Source organism: Leucoraja erinacea, chromosome 3 (assembly GCF_028641065.1).
Source record: "Leucoraja erinacea ecotype New England chromosome 3, Leri_hhj_1, whole genome shotgun sequence".
Taxonomy (NCBI): Eukaryota; Metazoa; Chordata; class Chondrichthyes; order Rajiformes; family Rajidae; genus Leucoraja; species Leucoraja erinaceus.
The window spans coordinates 42611143-42637249 of NC_073379.1; the positions used below are offsets into that span (position 1 = coordinate 42611143).

Consider the following 26107-nt stretch of genomic DNA (forward strand, 5'->3'; position numbering starts at 1 on the left):
CTATTGCTGACTGACACAAGTAGATGGTCACAAAGGCATCTGCTTTGCTGTGGTTTCCAGGGGGTCCTTTGTGACTTAAGAGAATAGGGGGAGATTCCAAGGACCATGGGGTACATTAGCTGCTCCTGTACACCTCTCCTGTCCCCTGTCCCCCTAATGCCTTTAAGCAGTGACTGCCACATCTTTCACAGTCATGGCAAAGGAGATCATGGTCACCTCTTCCATCTTTTTCCTTGCACTCTTTGGCATGCCGAGGAACGCTCATTGCTGCCTCCAATGCGAGAAGGAATTTACCAACAAATTCAACTACTACAGGAAGCACCTGTGGTGGCGGTCGGCCTGGGCTGGGGATCTGATCTATTGCCAGAAATTCATTGACGCTTGGGTGAAAGAGATCAAGGAAACCAAGGTCGCCTTGCGTGAGTATCAGACTTGCTTCTCATTGTTTTTCATATTTATGCTGGCACATTTTGGCATTCTTACACCATGAAGCTGGAAGCAGCCTCCAGAGAGTACACAAATCTCTCAAAGTTAGTCTGCTATTGCCTGATCCTTGGCAGGGTGTAACCGTTGCACAAGTTCCCGTGGGAGCAGTCTGATTGACAAGAACTTCCAATAAGCTACACATTGTTCTTAAAACTCCAGTAAACAACATTTAAACTATATTTGGACAGGTACATGGATAGGAAATGTTTAGAGGGATATGGTCCAAAAGTGGGCAAATGGGACAAGCTTAGATGGGGCATCTTTGTCAACATGGACAGTAGTGCAGGGGTGGAGTTGTTGTCTTACAGTGCCAGAGACCTGGGTCCGATCCTGACTGCGGTTGCTGTTTGTACAGAGTTTGTAAATTCTACTTCTGACCACGTGCTTTCACCCGGGTGCTCTAGTTTCCTCCCACACTCCAAAGACGTACACGTTTGTAGGTTAATTGGCTTCGGTGGAAATTGTAATATTGTTTCTAGTGTGTTGGATGGATAGTGTTAGTGTAGGAGGGTGATCCCTGGTCGACGTGGATTCAGTGGGCCGAAGGGCTTGTTGCTACGCTGTATCTCCAAACTAAACTAGAAGTAAATCAAAGACGTCAACATTCAGACATTCTACTAGGAGGTGGTGGCTCTGACAGCTTCACAGTGGGTTCCAGTTGTAATTAATGACAAGTTTGCGAATAATGTGGAGAGAAGAAAATAATCCTGTAGAAGGTTTGCGCTGTTCAAAAATGTTAAGGCAGAGAAGCCTCTGGTTCTTGTTCATTGCATATTTCAGAGGTTTTGATGGGGGCTTCACCAGTGTTATTTATCAGATGGTACATTTTGCACTGACTCTCCAATTTCCAATCAAATTGTAAAGCACGTTTTTTTAAGCCAGTATCTTTTTGGTTTATTACTTGGTTTTGTCTCTCCTGCAGCGAAACAGGACCTCAGTTCAATTGCTCGGGATGTTTACAATCTGATGGATCAGCAGTACAAGTTGTCACACATGGGCATTGGTGAGGAAAAAAGTCCACTTCAAACCTTCTTAGATACAGCTCTTAGGGCTAACAAACAAGGGATATGGGAAGAAAGCAGGAATGGGGTACTGATTTTGGATGATCAGCCATGATATTATGGAATGGTGGTGCTGGCTCAGACCAAATGGCCTACTCCTGAACCTATTTTTTATGTTTCTCTATGTATTTTAATTGAGATTGGATGGTGTGGTCTGCAGAGGGGATCTCTGAAAATGTTCCTTTGATGAAAGAAATGTTCTTTACATGCAATGCAGCAATATCTGAAGTGTGCACATTTGTTGTAATGTAGGGAATACAGTAGCCAAATTGTGAACTGTGGATTCCTTCAAACAAGCAATGACATAACAACCACATCTTGAATTATCTGGGATTCATTTTGGCCTTTCAGCGCCAGCAGTAATTCCCCCAAATTACCTGCTAACATTGCTGAGATCCACCTGAGGCAGCACAGATAGGGGATTAAGCTTTTTGATTAGGCCTCAGCAGTTATCACTCCAGGTTCGATCCCGACCAGTGGTGCTGTCTGTGCAAAGGATGTGCACGCCCTCTGTTATACCAAGCATTTTCTTTGGGTGCTCCTTTCTTTCCCAAGATGTACTGGTAGTTAATTAGATATCGGTGACTGCCAATCACCACCCCCCCCCCCCGTTATTATTATTTATTCAAATCGTTTGCTATGTCGCTCTTCCAGGGAGATGCTAAATGCATTTCGTTATCTCTGTACTGTACACTGACAATCAATGAATCTGAGTCTGAATAAATCACCCAAAATGTAGTGGATTAAAATAGATCCCATTGAAAAGTGGTTGTAGGCATGTGCGAGAGAGGATAAATTGCCGAGCTACAGGTAACAGATTGAATCAGGCATTTGATACAGAAGGGAGGAAGCTGTTCGCAAGTCTGGAGATCTTACAATTACAATAGGATTCTGTCCTTCAGAACTGCTCATAACCCAAGCAGCTTGCAAGTTGAAATTACAGCTGCCCAGCAATATATTTAAATAAATACACCGCCAGAGATCAGGGTTTGATCCTGACTTTGGGTGGTGTCTGTACGGAGATTGTATGTTCTCCCTGTGATCATGTGGGTTTTCTCAGGGTTCTCCAGTTTCCTCCAACATCCCAAAGACCTGCAGATTTGTAGGTTAATTGGATTCTGTAAATTGTCCCTATTACGTAGGATAGAACTAGTATGCAGGTGATCAAATTGGTCGGCATGGATTCAGCGGGCTGAAGGGCCTGTTTCAAAGGTTTCAAAGGTTTCTTTATTAGTCACATACACCAATTGGTGTAGTGAAATGCTTGTTGCCTATGCAGCACATAAAAAAGACTACAGACATGACAATAATAAAGAACTTTAACATAAAAAACATACCCCACAATGGTTTCCATTATGAGGGAAGGCACTAAGTCCAGTCCCATCCCCATGTCCACCCATAGTCAGGCCTATTGAGGCCTCCGCAGTCGCCGCTACGGAGGCCCGATGTTCCAGGCCGTTCTCACCGGGTGATAGTGCTCCGGCGTCGGGAGAATCCTCTAAGCGGCATGGGAACCCTGGAACGGCCGCCTCCTTACTCGAGACCGTGGCTTCCGAAGCCGATAGGCCGCGCTGGATGGAGCTCCACCAGGCTCCCGACGTTAAAGTTCAGCGCCGCCGCCCGCAGCTGGCCGCTTCACAGACCCGCAGCTCCGTGATGTTTTACTCGGCGGTCTTCAGCTCACCGGAGTTCCAGCGCGGCGACCCGGGCAAAGCATTACCCGCTCCACTCCGCGATAGCGCTCCAGCGCTGTGCCGCTGCCAAAGCCGAGGCTCTGGGCGGTCCCCTCAGGAAACGCCGCTCCAGGCCCGCTGGTAGGCCGCGAGGACGGGTCGAAAAGTTGCCTCTCCGACCAGGTAGGGACCCTGAAAGGTAGTTCCCACCCCCACCCCCACATAAAAAATACTAGAACTCCAGAACAAAAACACTTTAACTAATTTAAAAAAAAGAGATGAAAAAAACGGACAGCTGCAGGCTGGGCAGCCATACCATACAGGACGGCGCCTGTACTGTATCTCTAAAGTAACAAACTAAAACATAGCCCAACCAAAGCTAACGTGTGGTTAAACCAAGGTGTTTATCTCAACCATTTGGATATTACCGCAAACATAGTCCCTGCAAAGTGGATGCCTGTAGTCCTACAGCAGTCCGACACCAGCCAGCAAATCCATCCCGCTGGTCTCCCACAGGGTGTTTCAAATGTATGGGCTGTACATAAACCAGATGTTCATAACCTGGGGAGGACCTTTATTGCCAAGATCTTTTCTTCCTCCAAATCGTACACATTGTGGTGAATCTCTGAGAGTCTCTGCCCAGAGAACTGCAGAGGTAAGATGGTCTTTAAAGAACAAGTAGAAACATTTTTGAATGATCAAGGAATCAATAGCATTGGGGAACTGGCACAGGAGATGAAATGAGCCCTTGGGCAGATCAGTCATGATCGTACTGAAATGCTGGGACAGCCTTTAAGGGCTATTAGGGCACTTTCAACAGATGGACAACAGCGTTCAAGAAGGTAGGTCACCACCATCTTAAGAGAAAATGGGGAAAGGCAATGCCCCAATCCTGGAAAATGAATAAACAGAAACATATTACCAGCAACAATGCTAGCTCATCAGCTCCCAATGCCACATGCATTTTTACTTTAATAAGCAAAGCTAAATACTTGTACAGCAAGATATTCATTGGGCCCAACTGGTCAATGTTTATGCTTAGGAAGGAAGTGCAGACGTTGGTGTATACCAAAGATAGACACAAAATGCTAGAGTAACTCAGCGGGTCAGGCAGCATCTCTGGAGAAAAGGTATAGGTGACGTTTCGGGTCGGAACCCTTCTTCAGACTCAATGTTTACAGTCCCCGAGCTTCCTCCCACCCCTCATCGTTCTCTTCTATTAGCAAACCTTCTATCTGTCACAATCTGACTCATCCACCCACCTTCCCCTTAAATGCTCCTCTGCTGTTTGCTTTGATCACTTCCCACGAAAATGAGCCACAAGATCTTGTCATTCTCTTTGTAACAAAGTTTCTCCAGAGTTCCCCATTGGATTGATTGGAGTCTGTGGATACATTCATTACATTGTTTGAAACTGAAGGTCAGATTTTAATGTTCAATAGACACACAAGTGATAGACAATGCTGGCATTTTGAACAAAAATGCAAACCTCTGGAAGAACCCTGTGGGTCAGCCTGAAGAAGGACCCCAAACCAAAGCATCATCTGTTCACTTTTCTCCACAGATGCTGCCTGATCTGTTTTTCCAGTAGTTTTTCTTTGCTTCTAATTTTCACTGCAAAGAGGATGTTGTGAATTGGCTGTTGTTATTTGCCATCAATTTCCTCACCTTTCCCATTGGGCAGGGCATGTAATTGAACTTTATTTATAGAGCACTTTAATGCATCATATAACTGGCGTTGCTTTCAAATCATGTGGAATTTAACATCTGCTGATTTTTTTTTAAAACAGGTTAATAATGACACTAATGATCCATCCTTAATGGGAATTTATGTGCCGCACGGTGACGCAGCTAGAAGGGCTGCTGCCGCACAGCTCCAGAGTCCCCGGTTCAATCCTGACTTTGGGTTCTGTCTGTGGGGAGTTGGTGCATTCACCTTGTGGCTTTGTGGCTTTCCTACAGCTGCCTTGGTTTCCTCCCACATCCCAAATACACATGGGTTGGTAGGTTTGCCAATGTAAATCGCCTTGGGTGCAGAACCTGTGGGTGAGGGGTAAGCTGATGAGAATGTGGGTGGAGTAAATAGTTGGATGAGTGCAAATGGATGCTTGATGATCCTTATGGACTTGTTGGCGCAAAGGCATTGCTTCTGCTGTCTAACTCTGTTACATTACCTGACAATATCATCTGTGGAAATATTTCAGGCTACTTTCCTAAAGCTCTACAGCGAATCAAAAGATATCAAGTAGAAAGAATCACTGAAGCTGTTAAAAAATGTAAGTCAAAAAGTTGCTTTTGAGCAATTCTTCCATTCGAGTTGTAACACAAACAAGTAAAAGTTATTAACATGGTATCAAACTAGATCAATGTTTCTCCTACTACAACAGTTTGGTCATCTCTATTTTGTGTTGGATTCATGTGACCTTGTGTAAGTTCTCCTTCAAATCACAATTTATCCTGATTTTAAATTTTAATTGCATATTTCTAAGTAGTTACCAGGAACTCCACAGCAAATGACATTAAAAGAATAACCCAGTGGTTAGGGCAGCACAGCGGTGCAGCTGGCAGAGCTGCTGCCTTTCAGCGTCAAAGACCCGGGTTCTATCCTGGCCTCGGGTACTGTCTGTGTGCAGTTTGCATGTTTTCCCTGTGACCGCAAAGGTTTCCTCCGGGTGCTCCGAGTTCCCCACACAGCCCAAAGACTTGTGATGATGTAGGTTAATTGGTCTCTGTAAATTGCCCCTAGGGTGTAGGGAGTGGGTGAGAAAGTAGGATAACAGAACCAGTGGTGATCGATGGTTGTCGCGTATATTGGGTGGTCCGAAGAGCCTGTTTACATACGGTATCCCTAAACTAAACATTGACTACCACCATCAAGGGCAGTTAGGGATGAGTAACAAATATTGTCAATGCCAGCATCAACCACATCCCATGATTGATTATTCATCGTCCTCCCATTCATCATATCCAATGATGATTCTTGAGTTCCGACATCTTTAAAAAGTCGGGAGATAGTCTCACAATCTGGTTGTGTGTTAGATCCGTGGCATGTGTAGATACTATAGGATTTGTGCTAATAATGGGGAGATGCCCATTTCTTTCCACCTTACAATGATAATGTGATTAAACAAGAGCACTGAAACTATCTGTAAATGGTCACACTTCCAAATGGTAGAACAAATATAATGTATCTATTAGAAAATTTACTTGGGAAACCCATAAATTTTGCAGCAAACTATCTTCTGACACATTTTATTTTCCACTCCTCTGAACATATCCATATTATCAGAAAATATTGTGATGCTGTGACTGAGCACAGATCTCTGTTACAATAAACACCTCTAAGGTGGTTGCCTTTAAGAAGGAGATAATACAGGGATGGAATAATAATAATAATAATAATAATAATAATAATAATAATAATAATAATAATAATAATAATAATAATAATAATAATGCATTTTATTTATGGGCGCCTTTCAGGACTCTCAAGGACACCTTACAGTTAAAATAAGCATAAAACAAAAACAACATATACAGCAACAATGCACAATTCAAAGAGAGAGCAGCGGCAGCCAAACGCGCCAGCGTTCACTCTCACCTCTGGCAGGAATAAGAGCTTACCTAGCACGTGAAGCCAACTTTTCCATTCAGTTAGATCATGACCTTAATTCCATCACCCAACCAACCCTTGGGACTATTTCCCAATAAAAAACATTGTCAGTCCCAGTTAAACCTCATCCTCCAAACAGCAGTAGTTCCAGATTTCCATTATATTTTGTGTATGTTCTGATATTCCTATACACTTTGTGCTTTATCTAGGATTGTGGTTATGTAATTTGCTGAACTGTATGCAACAACAACAAAAATCACTACCTCAGTACATGCGACAATAAAGAACCATTGGACCCATTGAATTATCCATGTGGAGCCTGGATTTATTCAAAGTTCTTTCCCTTGTTCCAAATTCACCCCAAAGAAGAAACTGACTAACCCATCAAACATTTCATACCACTCACTTTCATCACCCCCTAATCTTTATCCAATGCAAGCTTAGTTTGTGAAATCTATTCACATAATCTAACTGCATTCAAGAGAGGGAAGGGTGTTTATTTATCATATGTGCTGGATATGAACCAGAACAATTAATTCTTACTTGCTGCACTTTACAGACACTTTACAGACACATTAGACACAATAACAGCAAAAACGTACAATCAATTTTCAGAGGTTCCATGTGAATCAGGCTGTGATAGTACAAAACCAAAATACATAATGCTTTGTCCCAGTATTTGTCCTAGTTTTAAGCTAGGATATTTGCATTGTTTCCTCTCAAGTAATAATCAAAGCAGAACACCTCCTGATGGCCGAAGATAGACACAAAATGCTGGAGTAACTCTGCATGAAAGGCAGCATTTCTGGACAGAAGGAATGGATGATGTTTCGGGTCGAGACCCCTGTTCGGACCGTCTCGGGTATCGACCTGAAACGTTGGTCATTCCTTCTCTCCAGAGATCCTGCCTGTCCCGTTGAGTTACTCCAGCATTTTGTGTCTGTCTTCAATGTAAACCAGCATCTGCAGTTCCTTCCTCCACAACTTCCGGATGACCAATACTTTATGGTGGAATCTTGTAACATCAAAGAGGCTTTTCGCCAACCTGTCTCACTTCAGAAACTGTCCATTTTGAGTCACTTTAATTGCCTCCTTCTTCTGATTTCTTCCTCTGTCCTGGCAACAACTGCCATGTCCCTCTCTATTGTTTCTGCATGGAACAGTTTCTGAGATTTGTTTGCTGACCCTGTAGGTTCTCAGTTAAAGATCAGTACACTAACAGTGCACAATACACCCTCATATTGTGGTAATCCTGAATTGGAAAATATACAATCCTTTCCATATCATCCTTTCCACATTCATCACACCATCTTCTCCCATTTATGACCCAAATCCAGCATTTACCTCCACTCCTCTTCCAGCATATCTAATGAAGTATTTAGTTTCAGATTAATTCATTGTCAGGTATACTGAGGTACAGTGAAACACTTTTGTTGTGTGCTAACCCCTTCCCTTGGGGATACACTGTTGCGTCCCTCAATGTTTCCTGACTCCATTGTAGCACTGTCCCATTTGTTTGGCTTCCGTAAGCTGTCCCTAGTGTGTTGGATAGAGATAGTAGACGGGTGATCACTGGTCAGCACGGACTCGGTGGGCTGAAGGGCATCTTTCCCCACTGTATCTCTAAGCTCACCATGGTTTAACATAAAGATAGGGTGGTGACGAACAGTGAACAATGGGATAGGTCTGTGAATAGGGGAAGGTTGAAGAGTCAAGTGGATGAAAGACTCAAGAGCAAAGTAAATACAGGATTTGTACGGTAATTGGTCTCTGAAATTTCCCCAAATATGTACTAGTGTGAGCAGGTGATCGGTGGTCAGAGTCGACTAAGTGAACCAAAGGGCCTGTTTCCAGGCTATATTTATCAATCAAAGTGATTAACTTGCACCACATTTTAGTCATTTAATCTCTCATCTCTGTCACATTAGCTCGGACCTTCCCTGTTGCTTCCTTTATCCTCATCCCATCACTTTTTTCTGCATCTTACTGTTTGTTCATCTTCAACTATTCTCATTTCCCTTGTAAGGTCATTGAGTTGAAACATTAACCCTGTTTCACTCACCACAGATATTGCCTGGCAAACCTATCCAACATTTTTCCCTTGCATGTGCTCATAGGCAGTTTTTTTATTCTAGGGCTGTCTATTCAAATGACTGGACATTTCTTATTCCAATGGCCCTCTTTGTAAATAAATGATTCCTGGTAACTTCATTGCTTTGCAAACCATTACAAACAGATGTCTTCCAGTACTGACCAATACACCTAAAAGATCATTGAATCAATGATCTTTCACAAATCATGAGAAAGATTAATGCATGCGTATCATGAGCCATTTTGAAGGCTTAATCTATCAATCAATTAGGATTACAGGTGTAGGAAGGAACTGCAGATACTGGTTTAAACTGAAGATCGACACAAAATTCTGGACTAACTCAGCAGGACAGGCAACATCTCTGGAGAGAAGGAATGGGTGACGTTTCAGGTCGAGACCCTTCTTCAGACGTCAGGTCTCCAGCATTTTGTGTCTAATTAAGATTCCAGCTCAATACAAGGTGGTTCTTGCTTGTCTTCCGTGAGTAACGTGAAAGTTAAATGCTAGATTGCCCATAGTTATTGATGGTGGAAATGGTTTAATTTATTAACATTTCCTGTCTCCTCCCTAGCTGCACAGATCTGTTCTGAACACTGCGGTGAGTACATTGTTATTTCATTTACCTTTTACTATCCAATAGAAACAACTCACTGCATTGAACACAAGACGGGTTTTAAGAATCTGTACAGGAGGGATACTATAATAATATTTAAAAGACATTTGGACATCTACATAGATAGGAAGGGTTGAGAGAGGTTGTAAAAGTAATTGTAAAAGTAACACTACTTTGTTACCCAATTGAATGCTCCTCATTAGCCAGTCAACCAGCCTCTCCCATTATTTTCAATATTCTAATCTGCAAAGAAAGGAGAATGTTTAAAGAATGTACGCACATTGGAATATTTTCTTTTTTTACTGTTCCCTACTAACACAGTGGATTGGTTTTCATTCCCTGGTGAGTGGGAATTGTAGGATCTCTCCTCATAATTTACCCTCGCTGTCTAGGTATCGTTTCACTTCCTCTGAGTTCTGAGCAACTTGGCACTGATCTTAAAACATTTCTTTTCCGTTTTTTTCAGCAGTTTGAGCATTGATGGAACAAATGTAAGATTTGTCAGAATATCAGTGGTGGGTAGAGGCAGATTGTGGAATTGTTCCTTACTCCCTGGTATCCCTGGTGGTGGTGGCATCTGTTCGGGGCAGGTTGGGGGCAAAACATTCTTTTAAATCTCTGACAAGTCCCCAGGATTTAGTTTGTAACAATTATTTCACTACAGATCAATTATAAAGCAATGCTTGTAGGGATAGCACAGCATGCATTTCAGGCAACATTTGGTCTGCTGTGCCCATGCTGAATTTTCATCCGCATCCCACCTCTTGGTTTCAATGTGCATCAAAAACGTACCCAGTTTCTTTCAAATGTGCCGAGCTTTTGTGTCTGCACAACCTCTCCAGTCTCTGAGTTCCAGTCACCCTTCTCCACTCATTGTGTAAGGAGTATGTCCACTTCCACTCTGCCACCATCACCTTACATCTACGGCCCCTCCTGTTGCACTTTGTCCCTCCTCCTGGTCAGCCTGGTCCAAGTTCTCTTACAGCTTCATACATCTGGATTCCCTCAGCCCCGATCATTCGAGAGAAAACATAATTGACAATGTTCTTGTCGATGTCCTCTCAACAGAAACAGTGCTTTCAACACACTAACTCTGCTGTACCCATTTATGCAAATTCTACATTAATTCCATTCTCCCCACATTCTAACAATTCCTCCCACTTCTCCCCCCCCCCCCCCCCCCCATCCCCCCCCCCACTCTCCAATTTTAACTTACTGAGTCACACATCTTTAACGTGGAAGGAAACTTGCGCACCCTGGAGGAAAACCATACGATCGTACGGAGAAAGTGCAAAGTCCTCACTGGCAGCATTTGAGGGTCAGGATTGAACCTCGGTCTCTGGCACTGTGAGGCAGCAGCTATTAGCTGTGCCACTTTGCCACCGCTTATATACAATGCCTTGGTCAATAAAGGGAACTATCCCACATGCCTTAATTACCTTAACACATTGAGGTATGCGTATTCTCCCTTAGGGAGATAATAATAGCTCTCACTTCCTTTTGAAATTGAATAATCGGAAAATAAAGGGTATTGTATTTTATTTAATTAGAGCTTTTGCTTTTCACAGGAACATACAGAGTTGATTACATAGACTGCACAAACTGTGACACCAGACCTGTGGAATGTGGCCACAAATGTCCAGGTAAATACTGATAGTGGCCAGTTTAATTATGTTAGTTGTATCCATCTTGTCGTTACAGTAAATGGCACAGAGAGGTGGTCTGGTCTGTTAGTGATGTAATGTAGGAAGGGCTAACTGTGAATCACAGTGGTACTTTGTGTGTGTGCTGCCCACAAAATGCAATCATCTTCATGGGAGCCAGTTGTAAAGTGGAGGCAGGACAAAATCCTAGAATCTCACACTATCGAAGAATGCCATTCCCAACTTTGGAGGTCCAAATTAGTCTCACATTTGCATTTTCTGCAGTCCCATTCCTTACTCCTGTCCATTTTGTCTTTTGAAGATTCCAAGGGAATCTGTCTGGACCACCATTTCAGACCAGATCTGAAAGACTCACAACGTGAAAGAAAAAGATAAGACACATACGCCATAGCATTTCTGATGTCTCTTTTTGGCCATGCCAAACACCTTAAAATCAGTCATTGTCATGGAGCAGGAAGTGTGTCAGTGAATTGTACGCGACAAGGTCCCAGAGATAGAATGCTAATAATGCTCTGGTGTATTTTCATTTTCAGTAACCTGCCCATTGTAAGAATCTGATCCATACACTGAAACCAGTTTGTTACAACACCAATTATACACCCTCCTTGCTATAACCAATGGTTATGCATGCACCAGGCAATTATTTACTCAGCCATTTTATTATGCAGGAACTCATTATAAATAAAAGCTATAAGTGTGTAAAGGAAGGGTGTAAGCTTCTGGTAATTTAGTACCCATACCAATAAGGGCAGCACAGTGGCACAGCTGTTAGAACTGCTGCCTCACAGCGCCAAAGACCCCGGCTCGATCCTGACCTTGGGTCCTGTCTGTGTGGAATTTGCACGTTCTCCCAGTGACTGCGTGGGTTTCCTCCCACATTCCAAAGACGTGTGAGTTTGTAGATCAATTGGCTTCTGTAAATTGGCCCTAGTGTGTAGGATAGAATTAGTGTAAGGGTGATCGTTGGCAGGCGTGAACTTGGGGGGCAAAGGGTCTGTATCTCTAAACTAAACTAATGTTTAGCCGGCAGATGTGCATAGTGCCCATGCACACCATAAAAATGCATAATATACACACCTGCCCATTTCCCTTCCATTTGTCATACTCCTGCTGCTAATACATTTGCCTACTATGCATAAGAGCATTATATTCCCACATTCGCTCTTTTTTGTTGCACAGACTTTACTTGCATGCATTTAACCACATGTTAGGCACTCTCATCAATTACACACAGAATCATCTCTGTATTAATCTTTGGAGCGCAGAAGGTTAAGGGGGGACTTGATAGAGGTTTTTAAAACGATGAGAGGGATAGACAGAGTTGACGTGGAAAAGCTTTTCCCACTGAGAGTAGGGAAGATTCAAACAAGGGGACATGACATGAGAATGAAGGGACTGAAGTTTAGGGGTAACATGAAGGGGAACTTCTTTACTCAGAGAGTGGTAGCTGTGTGGAATGAGCTTCCAGTGAAGGTGGTGGAGGCAGGTTTGTTTTAATCATTTAAAAATAAATTGGATAGTTATATGGATGGGAAGGGAATGGAGGGTTGTGGTCTGAGCGCAGGTATATGGGACTAGGGGAGATTATGTGTTCGGCATGGACTAGAAGGGTCGAGATGGCCTCTTTCCGTGCTGTAATTGTTATATGGTTATATGGTTATATGGTTATTATACATGTAGATTATGCAAATATCAACCAGAGAGCCAGTTGTTCCACATCTGTACCCATTAGACATCTGTCATTTATATACTCGATCATTTTGAATTCTTCCCACTTTACACCCATTTGATTACATGTCCGAGTGTACACACACACACTCATTATAACCCTGCCTATTATATATACTTGCCCGCTTTGCAGCGTACCTTTCATCTGCTTGTCATTACAAACCCCACCTATTATATGCCAACCCATTAGACATGACTGACTACCCATTATGGTGGTGGCCTGGTGTAGACGATCGCATGGTTGTGCAGTCTCGTGTCTTGTGGGATCGAGTATGGCTCATTAAATCTTGTATATTGACTGAAAGATACAGAATGGAAACAGGTCCTTCGGCCCATCGAGTGTACGCTGACCATCGACTACCCGGTGACATTGGTTCTACGTTATCCCACTTTCTCAGCTCGTGCTCAGTTTACAGAGACCAATTAACCTACACACCTGCGCATCTCACGACTTTGGGATGTGGGATGAAACTGGAGCACCCGAAGGAAACCCACACGGTCACAGGGAGAACGTGCAAACTCCACATGGACAGCATTTGAAGTCAGGTTGAACCCAAGTCTCTGGTGCAGCGATGCAGCAGCTCTACCACCTGCACCACTGCTCCCTTGCTTGCCGCATGCTCTCTGCCCAATTTTACTTTTATTCAAACTTAGGAAAAATTGAAGATCAGTCCAGTGTATATCTAAGCGGTCCATACTGGTGTACTTCATTGAGGGACTGGGAGATCAATCAAATACTTTTCCTTGCAATGTTATGCGGGTACTCGTTTCATATTGTAATATAAATCCTTTTATTTCTTGGGACATTTAATTTGCTCCTGCTTCCAAGAGCTGGCATTGAAATGTGAAGATCTCGGTCTGATTGAAACATACTGTTTTTTTCACGAGCTTGCAATTCAGCCCAGTTCCAGGATAATTCAATCGTTCTCCCGACAATAATTGTTACAAGTGCCACACTAAACCAATGAAAATGGGACAATTATCACTGTATTAATCTTCGACTCGAATTACCACCGCTTGTTGCAAAGCTGCTAAAGTTCTACTCCCCTGTAAGGTCCCTGTAGTCTGCCCCCTTTCTCAGAAAATTAGCACTAAACGATTCCTGCACTGACCTTCCATTTCTGGCAGTGATTGTGGTTCCAAGAACACACACCATAAATCTGCACATATGCCTTTAACAAAATACCAACCAGTTAAATTATTGGTCAGCACATGCCTGAATCTCCATTATTCACTCCTGGTGGGATAACTTCAGCAACAGGAGCACAAGCTGAGGAGATGATATTTGATCCTCTGTAAGCACAAGGATTTTGAGTAAGACAAATGTGCATTTATAAAAAAAACTTCCATGATTTCAGGGCGTCCCAAAACACTTTACAGCCAATAAAGTATTTTCGAATTGTAATCACTGTTGTGAGATAGGATTTGGTTTCCCACAGTAGTGTTTATTACCCTCTTACATTTTGCCATTGGAGTGATTAAGGTATAAGAGTCTGAAAAATGTGACCACCAGGTTTAGGAACAGCTTCTTCCCAACAAACATTGAGCTATTGAACACTATAACCACCAACTAAAGCTCAAACTACGAACTGTCTTGGACACACTAGGGACATTGGGCTTTAGTTTTGCTTTGCACTAATCTTGTGTTTATTTTATGTTTTTCACTTTTTTTGTTTGTTTTTATTATACTATCTATCAAATACTGTTTACAGTACTGCTGCTGCACATAAGAATTTCCATTGTTCCGTTTTGGTACATATGACAAGTAAACACTCTAAGCTCTTGACATGCTTACTGTTGACATCCAAGCTATGATCCCAAACAATGGATGAGCAACAGAGGCAATCACAACGAAGACTGATACACTGATAGCAAACATGGCTGCTTCATTGGCCAACACCTTTCTCAATCTTTCTTGCTACACTCCACCTCCAGCGTATGGGTGTGAAACTAAGCTTCAAAATTAATGGGACGTTGTTCAATATGCAGTGTCTGCCCTCCAGGTTCAGGACATCTCAACCTCAATAGTCAAAATGAGGGCCAAGCTCCAAGGCATCGCCGGCTCAATGGGTGCTCGAACTTGGAGGAGTTATAGTTAAAGTTTGAGTGATTGGTAGAAGATTTGACATAGAGCAACAGGTTCAGATGACCCGTGGATTTTTATGCTCTCAACATCCATTTTAAGGATTGTAGTGAAGGATTACTTTCATGAATATTATGCATCAATATCCTGACACCTATCACCCATTTTTAGTGGGCGGGAGTGGGGATTTACAGTTAACTGTGGCTCAGCTGCTAACCGTCAGCTCTGAGATACAAAGGTACATGTGTACAAATCCCATTGCAGGTCCACAACCATCTAATTCAGCTAATGGACCTGGTGTAGTGGACTCAGGCTGCTGTACTGCTAGAGGCACTCTCTTTTTGAGACATTTGGTCCCTTGATGGGTGTTGGACATCCCACTGGAATAAAAGCAAGAGAGTTATCCCAAGTGACGGGCCCAACGTTTGCTTCTCAACATCTGAAACCGTGCATATAGCCATTTTCATGCTGCCATTTCAGGGAGCTTGCTCTGCTGCATTTTGCGTATTACAACAATGACTTCACAAGCATCCTACTGGCTTTATGATGTCCCAAGGTGATTGCTCAGAACACGAGATGAACAGTGGTAGCCCAGCCACCACTCACATCCACACCCTACCCAACTGGGAAATACTCCTGAGACATTCACATTCCCAAAACACAACCCCCCCCCTCCTCCCCCCCCCCCCCCCCCCCCCCCCGGCCATTCCTCTATCATCCTGACCCTGCCATCCCCATTCAAACAGTTAGTGCTTAGACGCATCATGGAGAACATTACTGTGCGGATCATTTTATTAATGCTTCAATGGTGCTTTATTCTCACATGTTCAAAGTCCAAACACACAGTGAAATTATTTTCTTACAAACAGTCCAGTAGAGTATTACCATACCATCCTCAATTAGCAATTGGGCAGAAATAGTCTCCTGATCCCGCATTCAAGAGGTGCCATGTTTTGGTGCCATTTTCCCAGCCCTGTCCCCGCTGCAGTTGTTATAAGCGGTACCCGATTCAGGCAAGTCACAGGCTGCTGCAGGCCTCCAGCCATCAATCATCCCTGGTCAGCCAGTGACCGACGTCCTCTACTCGCCCATCCACCTTTGTGCTCTGGGGACACCTGCCATAGCCAACCTAGAAGGTGCAGTAGACCAGACCCTGGTTCCCTCTTTAAATAAACCAAGTCATGTGCAAAAGGAGCAGAGTTGAAATAAAACAGCAAGATTAATTGGAAGGCATTCTCTTACAGAAGGAAAGATGAGAGGAATTATACCTGTTGAGCTGAATGACACCACTACGGAGAAACCTTCCACCCAAAGTGAAAGCATTACACCAATGGTCCTCCTGTCAATTATTAGCGCCATCGTTCTGCTCCTGGGCATCATGGTGGGCCTATAGTAAGTATGGAATTAAAGTTGTTCTTCCAGTTCTTCAGTTCAAGGTTCAAACCCTTCATCATTGCCTTTAGTTGAGAAAGGAAATGATAAGGCAAATTAAAGAAAATTATGTTGAGAACATTATTGCCAAGTTTGGGATGAGAGGGAAGGGGGAGAGAGGGAGGAGAAGGGGTGGGGGGGGGGGGGGGTGAATAGAGGAGAGAGAGAGAGGGGTGATGTCACTTGCAGCGCGAGGAAGAAGTGCATGCAGATCCAGTGTGACGTCATCAGCCATTTTTTTTCCTACTTTTTTTCAGATTTTTGAACTTTTGATTAATAACTCGAGAAATCAAATATGAATTTTTCAGATGAGGCAATTTCGAAGTCCACGGGATAAATGACTGGAATATGTAAAAATTTTACCGTTACCACGTCATTATTTTGCGAAGATGTATATACACACAAACACACACACACACACACACACACACACACACACACACACACACACACACACACACACACACACACACACACACACACACACACACACACACACACACACACACACACACACACACACACACACACACACACACACACACACACACACACACACACACACACACACACACACACACACACACACACACACACACATCCAAGATCAGAGTATTATAGTTATATACTAGACTAAGTGGGATACGTTTGGTCCCAGCATCACACAGGAGGGCTGGTCACCCAACGCAATATTCCACCTCTCCACCAATTCCAATATTGCTGGCCATTAGGTGGGGGGGGGCTTTCTGTTGCACTAGTTCGTATTATTTGTTATTTGTTGATCACATACACCCTCCACCTCACATGGACACTCACACACAGACTCGCCCACACACTCACACACACACAGACTCATACACACACACACACACCCACACACACACACACACACACACACACACACACACACACACACACACACACACACACACACACACACACACACACACACACACACACACACACACACACACATTCACACACACACACACACACACACACACACACTCACACACATCACACACACACACTCACCCAATACTAAAATGCCAAGTAACTTCAGAACGTGTTGAATATACAGTGTGTAAAATGAATGTTTAAAGCCTCCTGTAGAGGCCGCTAGTGCCGAAGCAAAAACATGCTTTAAATAACATCCAACAAACAAACTCACCATAGACAGAGCAGTCAGCTCTCTTGAATTATTCAACGGAGCCTGCACTCGGCGCCATCTTGACGTCACCCTCTCGCTTCTTGCCACAAACCGGAAATGACGCATTCAGTGCCAGCATGCCGCTAACCAGAAATGATGTCATCGGCGCCATCTTGCAACTAAGCCAAAATCACAGAATGAGCGCCAATTTTGAAATTAAACACAATCCTGATCTAATAAAATGTTTATTCACGCTTTATCCATCCGAACATTGTTGCTAGCAAGCCCATTAAAAGCCAAGCCAATTGGACAAAAACACTTTGCAAGCCACCAAAACATATTTGCTGAAAGCCCTTTAAAAAGCCAACCTAATTGGGCAAACACTTTGCGAACAACGAACACATTTGCTGAAAACCACATCCCGGGGACTCACCGTGCGTTCAATGTTATTCGCAGCTCAGAGAGCCATGATCCTCTCGCTTCCTCTGTCTGGCAGAGACTGAGTGAGCCACAACACTTCCGGGTTTTATAGTCCCTCCCCCCTGCCGCCAGCGGTGGCAGCAGGGAGAATGGTGACATTTTTAAAAACATTAATATCTCTCTGATTTTCATCAATGGGAAAAATCCTCCAGTCCAGTCCGGCGGAGGGGGGCTCTGTGTGAGGTGGCCAAAAATGACCACCATAAGTGGCGGCGTTCTCTCGGAAATCACATCTCAGTGAGTCAAAAGCGGTCAAGATCTTACTTTTAGTAATCTAGATGGATATATTTTTTCACATGAGCAAAAAACATAAATTAACTAATTTCTTAAATGTTTGTTTTACTCAACTTTTGAACATCCTAAAAATATGTAAAGAAAACTAGGAGTGAAACTAGAAGTTTAATTATCACTGGAGTTGAAAAATTATTCTATTAGAATGATAAAAAAAACATTCCAACATCTAAGCACTGGGCTTCAGCCCCAACCTACCCTTTCGGGCTTTGATTACTGCAGTTTGTTTCTTGGAAAAATGGCTCAAAAAACCATGGAGTAATTTAATATATTATGGAAAAATATCTCAAAAAACCATGGAGTGATTTATTATATTAGTATCCAACTAATATAACTTTCAATAACTCTCCCCGACGAAAGCTCACAATACCACAAAATATCAACTTTGGTAGCTAAATTGCTACAAAACTAAAGTTACATTTCAACAGTTTCCTACGGCGATCCTCCAGTGTTGCCATTTATAAATTTACTCGACTAACTGGGACCCATTGGGTCCCTGTCACACGGGAGGCCTGGTCCCTCAACGTAACCTGTTCCCCAACGCAATATTCCACCACTCACCTATTCCCCCAACGCAACCCATCCCCCGAACGCAATATTCCACCACTCACCCATAGCCCTCAACTGCGCAGGTGCGACTCATTTCCCCTCATCCCCAGCACTCCCTCTGCCTCCTTTTTATCCTCCCTCTTCTTTCCCCTCCTCCTCCCCTCCCCCAATCCCTCCCTGATCTCTCTCTCCCTCCCTCTCCTTTCCCTTACTCTCACAGTCACTACCTCCCTCCCTCCCTCCCTAACTCCTCTATCCTCCCTACCCCCTTTTTATCCCTCTATCATCCACCTCACCCACTCTTCACCTCCCCCTATCTGCCCCACTATTCCTCCTGACCACCCCCACTGCCCTCCTGTCCCTCTGTTGTCCACTCCCTACCTGGCCCGAGGTGCTGCTCCTATTCCTCCTCGCGGCCCCGGTGCCACTCCTCGGAGCGGTGGCTGGCGGGGGTGATGGGCCAAGTGGTGCAGAGCCGGGAGAAGGAGATGCAGAGGCTGTGGCCTACCTTGCCCTGGGTGCCGCTCCTCTTCCTCCCTGTGCTTTTCCTCCACGCTGCAGCTGTGGCTGTGGCTGTGACCATGCCCTCTGGCAACTGTGACCATCCCCTCCGATCACTGCTGACCGACTGAGGCAGGCAACGCTGGTGACTGACAGCGAATGCGGCCAATCAGTGAACCGATGGTGCAGGAAGGGGTGGCGCCGTCCTGGCCGTGGCGGTGACTGATAGGAGAGGAGACCAATCTGTGTGGCGGTGACTGACAGAAGAGGAGACCAATCTGCGCATGCGCGGCTTTTAAAACCTTAATACCTTTTAAAATATATCACCGATTGGAACAAAACGTATTGTTGCTCTTGCAGCACAGGAGAATGGTGAATAAGGTGGTGAAAAATCGTAGCGCTATCATGTACTGTTTTTGCACAAATGTAAAAACAACGCAAATTGGAAGATAACAAGAGGAGAGTTTTAGTTATATATAGATAGATATAGATAAATAGATGATCCCACTAACTCATCTGGTCTTCGCTAAAATGTTATATTACAGTAAATTTAGGAAATATCCTACTACTTTGAAATTAGAAAACCATAGGTAGAGAGAAAAAAAAGGTATCAAATTTCCAGCTCCAATGCCATTAAAACCAATAAGAGCTTACTAACAATTTTAATGGCAATGCCTTTTTTAAGTATAAAAAAAAATAAATCTGAATAAATTAAATAATTCACCCTTCATTTACCCCTCTAGTTTCATACACCCCAATATAATTTAATTTGCCCTTGGGTGAATCATGCTCCATTTTAAGAAACACTGGACTAGAGGGTGTCAAATGTTGTGCCTCTAGTCAAGAAAGGCTGCGGGGAAAAGCCTGGGTTTGACAGTGGGCCAGGGATCTGAAATATTAACCGTTTCCCCTTCCACAGATGCTGCCTGATCTGCTGAGTTTGCAGCATTTTCTGCTTTTATTGCCTATAATATGCTATGTGAACCCTCTTTGACCTTTCACTATGTCGTAGGCACCCTAAATGGAAGTTGTTCTCATTCCTTATCCTGCATGTTTTATTTTTTTGCATTTTTGGCATTTTTGTGCAGAGCAAATGATAGTCAAAGGAACTTTGAGTAGGTCCAATTTCACGTTTGCTTATATCAATGACATGGTTTCATTAATTGCAATTTCACACATGTTGGTAAGAAACCAGCCACTCTATCCTTGACTGAAGAGTTCAAGCTAATTGTTCAAATACGCATACTGAGCGCTGTTCTTTCCCATATTGAAATGGTTTCCTAAGGCTACCAGTGACATAGTTTGCAGGTGCATTGCTGTTAGTTTTTGCTAATGGCTAAAGACCCTTGGTTATTGAAACCAGGCACATGTAGATTGTTTTAATTTACTTTTGCTTTGTCCTCCAACTTATTTTTACTGGACATTAAGTCCATGATTTGATGTGATGATGTAAAAGTTAAATGTCGATTGTAACAAGCAGTGAGATGTTCTGATCTGGAAAGCACTGCTGGAAGGAAATAGATTCAACAGTGCCTTTCAAAACGGATTTCAGGGAATAAATAGCCCTTCCAAAAAGTCAGAGTAATCCAATGGATAATGTGATCGTACAAGGGAGAAAACAAGGATGTGAATTAGAAAATCATGGCACTGCTAGAACTGAAGGGAGACCAAGGATGAGGAGCAGACTCTGCACCCACACTTGGCTCTGTATGGGATGAAGTCATGGATACCTTAGGTGTCCTTGAGACTCTTGAGGCCAGTTCATTGGCTATATTTAAGAGGGAGTTAGATGTGGCCCTTGTGGCTAAGGGGATAAGGGGGTATGGAGAGAAGGCAGGTACGGGATACTGAGTTGGATGATCAGCCATGATCATATTGAATGGCGGTGCAGGCTCGAAGGGCCGAATGGCCTACTCCTGCACCTAATTTCTATGTTTCTATGTTTCTATGAAAGGCGCCCATAAATAAAATTTATTATTATTATTATTATACCTTGTGGCTGGAAATATGTCATTTTCCACGACTCTCAAAATAAAAAAAAAAGTTTTTATAATAAATATATACATATATATAATATATTAAAATATTTGACATACTGTGGGGCAGCAGTATGGTGCAGCTGGTGGAGTTGCTGCCTGATAGTGCCAGAGATCTAGGTTCGATCCTGACCTTAAATGCTGTCTGTATGGAGTTTGTACGTTCTGCCTGTGACAATGGAGGTTTACTCCGGGTGAACCGGTTTCCTCCCACATCCCAAAGATGTGCGGGTTGGTAGGTTAATTGGCCGCTGTAAATTGCCCCAAAGTGTGTAGGGAGTGTTAGAGAAAGTGGGATAACATAGAGCTGGCTGTGAGTGATGGACTTGGAGGGCCAAAGGAACCTATTTCCATGTTGTACTTTTGAATCAATCAATCAATATAAACAAAACAAAGCCTCCTTGACTGCAAATAAGGGTGGAGTGATTAGATTGTGGCTAGAACTATGTTATCTTCTTAGTTCCTGCGATTTGACGACAATGAGTAATGTTAAGGCCGCATCAGTGTGGACTTATGATGGACTAACTTATAATGAGTATTTGTCAGCACTGAGCCTGTACTCACTGGTGTTTAGAAGAATGAGGGGGGACCTTATTGAAATAGACAGAGTAATGAAAGGCTTGGATAGAGTGGACGTTTCCGTTAGTGGGAGAGTTCAGAACAAGAGGTCATAGCCTCAGAATTAAAGGACTTTCTTTTAGGAAGGAGTTAAGGAGAAATGTCTTTGGTCAGAGGGTGGTGAATCTGTGGAATTCTTTGCCACAGAAGGCTGTCGAGGCCAAGTTAGTGGATATTTCTAAGGCAGAGATTCTTTCTAAGATTCTTGATTAGCACAGGTGTCTGAAGATATGGGAAGAAGGCAGGAGAATGGGGTTAGGAGGGAGAGATAGACCAGCCATGATTGAATGGCAGAGCAGAAGTGATGGGCCAAATGGTCTAATTCTACTCCTATTCCTTGTTACCTTATGACTTGACATTTCCCAGACTGCCATGGGTGAGGAGAGATGAAAGGGCAGTCTGGGAAGAAATAAAGTGAGGAAGAGCAGCTTGGAGTTGTGATTGGGCCTCGAATATCCGATGGCATCCTGCGGAAACCACACTCCCGAAATATCCTCACAGCCTTTGACAGCTCAACACTCCAAAGATTCTAAACCTTGGTGTTTACATGTTCAAGACAATCAAAATTATTCCAATCCAATAGCTTTAAATAATTCAAGATAAAATTTCAACCAAATTTTTAAAAGTTAAAAATGGATATAAATGACTACTATGTTTAAAAGAATACTATGTTTACATCTATTTGTTATGCTGCTGTGCATGTAAGAAGGGGCGAAGGGCCTGTTTCCACGCTGAATCCTTAAACTAAACTAAACTAAACTTTGTCTTGAATATATTAAGTAACTGAACCTCTGGTGGCCCATTTGGTAGATATTTGCAAAGATTCCCTATCCTGGGGTGAAGAGATTTATTTTCATCTTGATCCTTATTGAATACGAGACTAAGTGGGACCCATTGGGTCCCAGTCACATGGGAGGGCTGACCCCAAATGCAACCCATTCCCCAACCCAATATTCCACCACTCATTCGTTCCCTCTACGCAACCCTTCCCCCAACGCAATATTCCACCACACCCACAGCCCCTAACTGCGCAGGTGCAGCTCATTTCCCCTCATCCACGAGCACTCCTCTTCATGTATGGGAGGGGAGGAGGGGAGGGGGGCAGGGAAGTGGGGTGTGTGGCAGGGGGATGTGGGGTGGGAGGGGAGGAGGGGTGTGTGTGGACGGGCAGTTATAGGAGGAGGAGAGAGGGTGGTGTGGGGGGGGGGGGGGGCTGTGGGGGAGGGGGTATGTGGAGGGGGTTGTGGTGTGTGGGGGGGTGTGTGTATGTGGGCAGAAGGGGTGTGGGAGGGGGAGGAGGGATGTGGGAGGGGGGAGGGGGTGGGGGAGGGGGTGTGTGTGGAGGGGTGTGGGGGGGGGGGTGTGGGGAGGGTGTGTGGTGTGTGGGAGGGGGGTGTGGGGGAGGGTGTGTGTGTGTGGGGGGGAGGGGGGTGTGGGGAGGTTGTGGAGAGGGGAGGGGGTGTGCGGGCAAGGGGGGGTGTTGTGGGGGGGGGGTGTGTGGGCAGAGGGGGCTGGTTGTTTGGGGCAGGGGGGGTTGTGGGGTGGGGTGTGGGTTGTGGGAGGGGGTTGTGGATGGGTGGGTGGGTGTGTGTGTTGGCAGGGGGGTGTGTGGGCGGGCGGAAGGGTGTGTGGGCAGGGAGGCTTGTGGGGGGGGGTGTGCGGGCAGGGGGGGGGGTTGTGTGGGGGGAGAGGGGTGTGTGACCGGTGGGGGAGTGAGCTTGGAGAAAAGACTCTGTGCTGTGCTGTGCTGGGTCTCTGACTCTGGGCTGGGCTGGGCTGGGTCTCCTATGCTGGGCTGCTCGGGGCTGGACTGCTTGGGGCAGGGCTGCTTGGGGCTGGGCTGCTTGGGGCTGGGCTGCTCGGGGCGTGCCTGCTTGGGGCTGGGCTGCTCAGGGTCCCTCCAAAAATTGTGGGCGGTTGGAAACCTCCGCTGGCCATCCACAGCTCCAGCAAAGACGTAATGGCACAGGAAGGGGTGGACCATCCCGGGGACTGACAGGGGAAGAGATTAATTTGCGCGGTGCTGAGTGGCAGGAGATGAGATCGACTGTGCATGCACGGTTTTTAAGATTTTTAAACCTCGCTAACTTTTACTTCATTCAAACGATCGGAACGAAACTTGATGTACTCACAGCGCAGTAGAACGGTGAGTGAACTCACGAAAAATCGTGGCGCTATCGTGAACCGTTAATATTTAATGTGCAAATAGAAAGACAGTGCAAACCGGAAGATAACAAGATCAGAGTTTTAGTTATGTATAGATAGATAGATTGCTCTGGCATAATAAAGAAATAATAGTGCTATTTCACTGTGGATGATACAGGCTATAAAGGCAGAAGGGTGATTACATCTCACATATTTTTATTAATTCGTGTTTTCTCACCTCTAACTTTCCAAACTTTGAATCCTTATTCTCTATGCTTGATACAGCTATTGTGCAAAACGCAGAAAGAAGAAGCAGGGCAAGGGGCAGGTGCCAGAATCGAGCTCAGATGAAAGAAACGTAAATCAGAAGAAGTCTAAGCAGAAACAGCTAAAGAAGTGGAAGAAGCGAAAACAGAGAAAAAAGGAGATTGATTACTCAACAGAATGAAGTAACCCAAATGCCACACGAAGCACCCAAAGCAAAGCATTTCTAATCGAATAAAGCCAATATATAATAGATTTACCAGCACTGTAGAGAGTTTCAAACACTTTAGTAAATAAACAAAAATATCTTAACCTTGAAGCACAGTGATGCAATTATATCAATACGCACATTACAATTTTAATAACTTCTTTGTGTATTGTGCAAGTAAATTGAAAATGTAAATTCCTTCTACAGATTGGAGAAACATGGACAAATGTTGAAGTTATTTATACTTGATAATAATACATCACAGAGTATTTTTGAACTTAATCATAGCATGTCAATTGTAAAGTAATTTCTAAAAGATGCCAGCTAGACAAAGGCAATAGAGAGTTTCAATCGGAGCAGTCAATTGTGGTTTGAAAAGCTTGAAAGGAGTTTTAGTGTCAATTCACAAACTATCAAAAAAATGCCACAACCCACAAAAGGCTAAGAGAATGTTAAAGGAAGGAAAATGAGACCTGTTAGCTGAAGATTACAGTTGTTCACTCTAAGTAATCACTCGGCCCATTGCTAGTGCCCAATGGCTACAGTACGTGCCATATATGAAATACACTGTTGTTACTCATCCAGGCTACTCTAACAGTAATTCCCAAGTCCTTAAACTCTATCACCAAGTAGATCAAAATCAGCAGGCCATTGACAACGCATAAGTTCATAGGTTCTGGGAGCAGACTTAGACCATTCGGCCTATCAAGTCTACTCCGCCATACAATCATGGCCGATCTATCTTTCCCTCTCAACCCCATTCTCTTGCCTTCTTCCTATAACCCCTGACTCCATTATTAATCAAGAATCTGTCACTCTCCAGCTTAGAAATATCCATTGATGGCCTCCACAGCCGTCTGCGGCAATACATTCCACAGATTCATCACCCTCTGACTAAAGAAATTCCTCCTTATCTCCTTTCTAAAGGTGCATCCTTTTATTCTGAATCTCTGGCCTCCCAACACCTGCAGTTGCCCCTTCCAAATCGCGCACATCTTGACTTGGAATTTCATTGCTGTTCCTTCACCATTGAGTTGAGAATTAAGGGACTGAAGTTTAGGGGTAACATGAGGGGGAACCTCTTTACTCAGAGAGTGGTAGCTGTGTGGAATGAGCTTCCAGTGAAGGTGGTGGAGGCAGGTTCGTTTTTATCATTTAAAAATAAATTGGATAGTTATATGGATGGGAAGGGAATGGAGGGTTATGGTCTGAGCGCAGGTATATGGGACTAGGGGAGAATACGTGTTCGGCACGGACTAGAAGGGTCGAGATGGCCTGTTTCCGTGCTGTAATTGTTATATGGTTATATGGTTATTGCTGGAACTCTTGACATAAATACACTGTGTAAGCAGCTTCACCGGGAGGCAGCCAAGGCTCAAGGAGCAACACCATCATCTCAAGGGCAGTTACTGGGCTTTGGA

General features: G+C 44.0%; 1 protein-coding gene across 1 annotated transcript; it reads left to right on the forward strand.

Moving 5' to 3' along the window:
• LOC129695537 (izumo sperm-egg fusion protein 4-like) lies at positions 1-24850 on the forward strand. The gene is made up of 7 exons (XM_055632550.1): positions 1-419; positions 1409-1489; positions 5425-5496; positions 9497-9523; positions 11107-11181; positions 16258-16405; positions 24500-24850. The coding sequence occupies exons 1-7, from the start codon at positions 194-196 to the stop codon at positions 24660-24662; spliced, it is 792 nt and encodes a 263-aa protein (XP_055488525.1). The 5' UTR covers positions 1-193; the 3' UTR covers positions 24663-24850.
• Positions 24851-26107: the final 1257 nt, after the last annotated feature.

Coding starts and splice junctions, on each gene's coding strand:
- LOC129695537 (XM_055632550.1), top strand. CDS start 194: ATGGCAAAGGAGATCATGGTCACCTCTTCCATCTTTTTCCTTGCACTC. Junction 1,490..5,424: donor GTTGTCACACATGGGCATTG/GTGAGGAAAAAA, acceptor GAAATATTTCAG/GCTACTTTCCTAAAGCTCTA. Junction 9,524..11,106: donor GATCTGTTCTGAACACTGCG/GTGAGTACATTG, acceptor TGCTTTTCACAG/GAACATACAGAGTTGATTAC.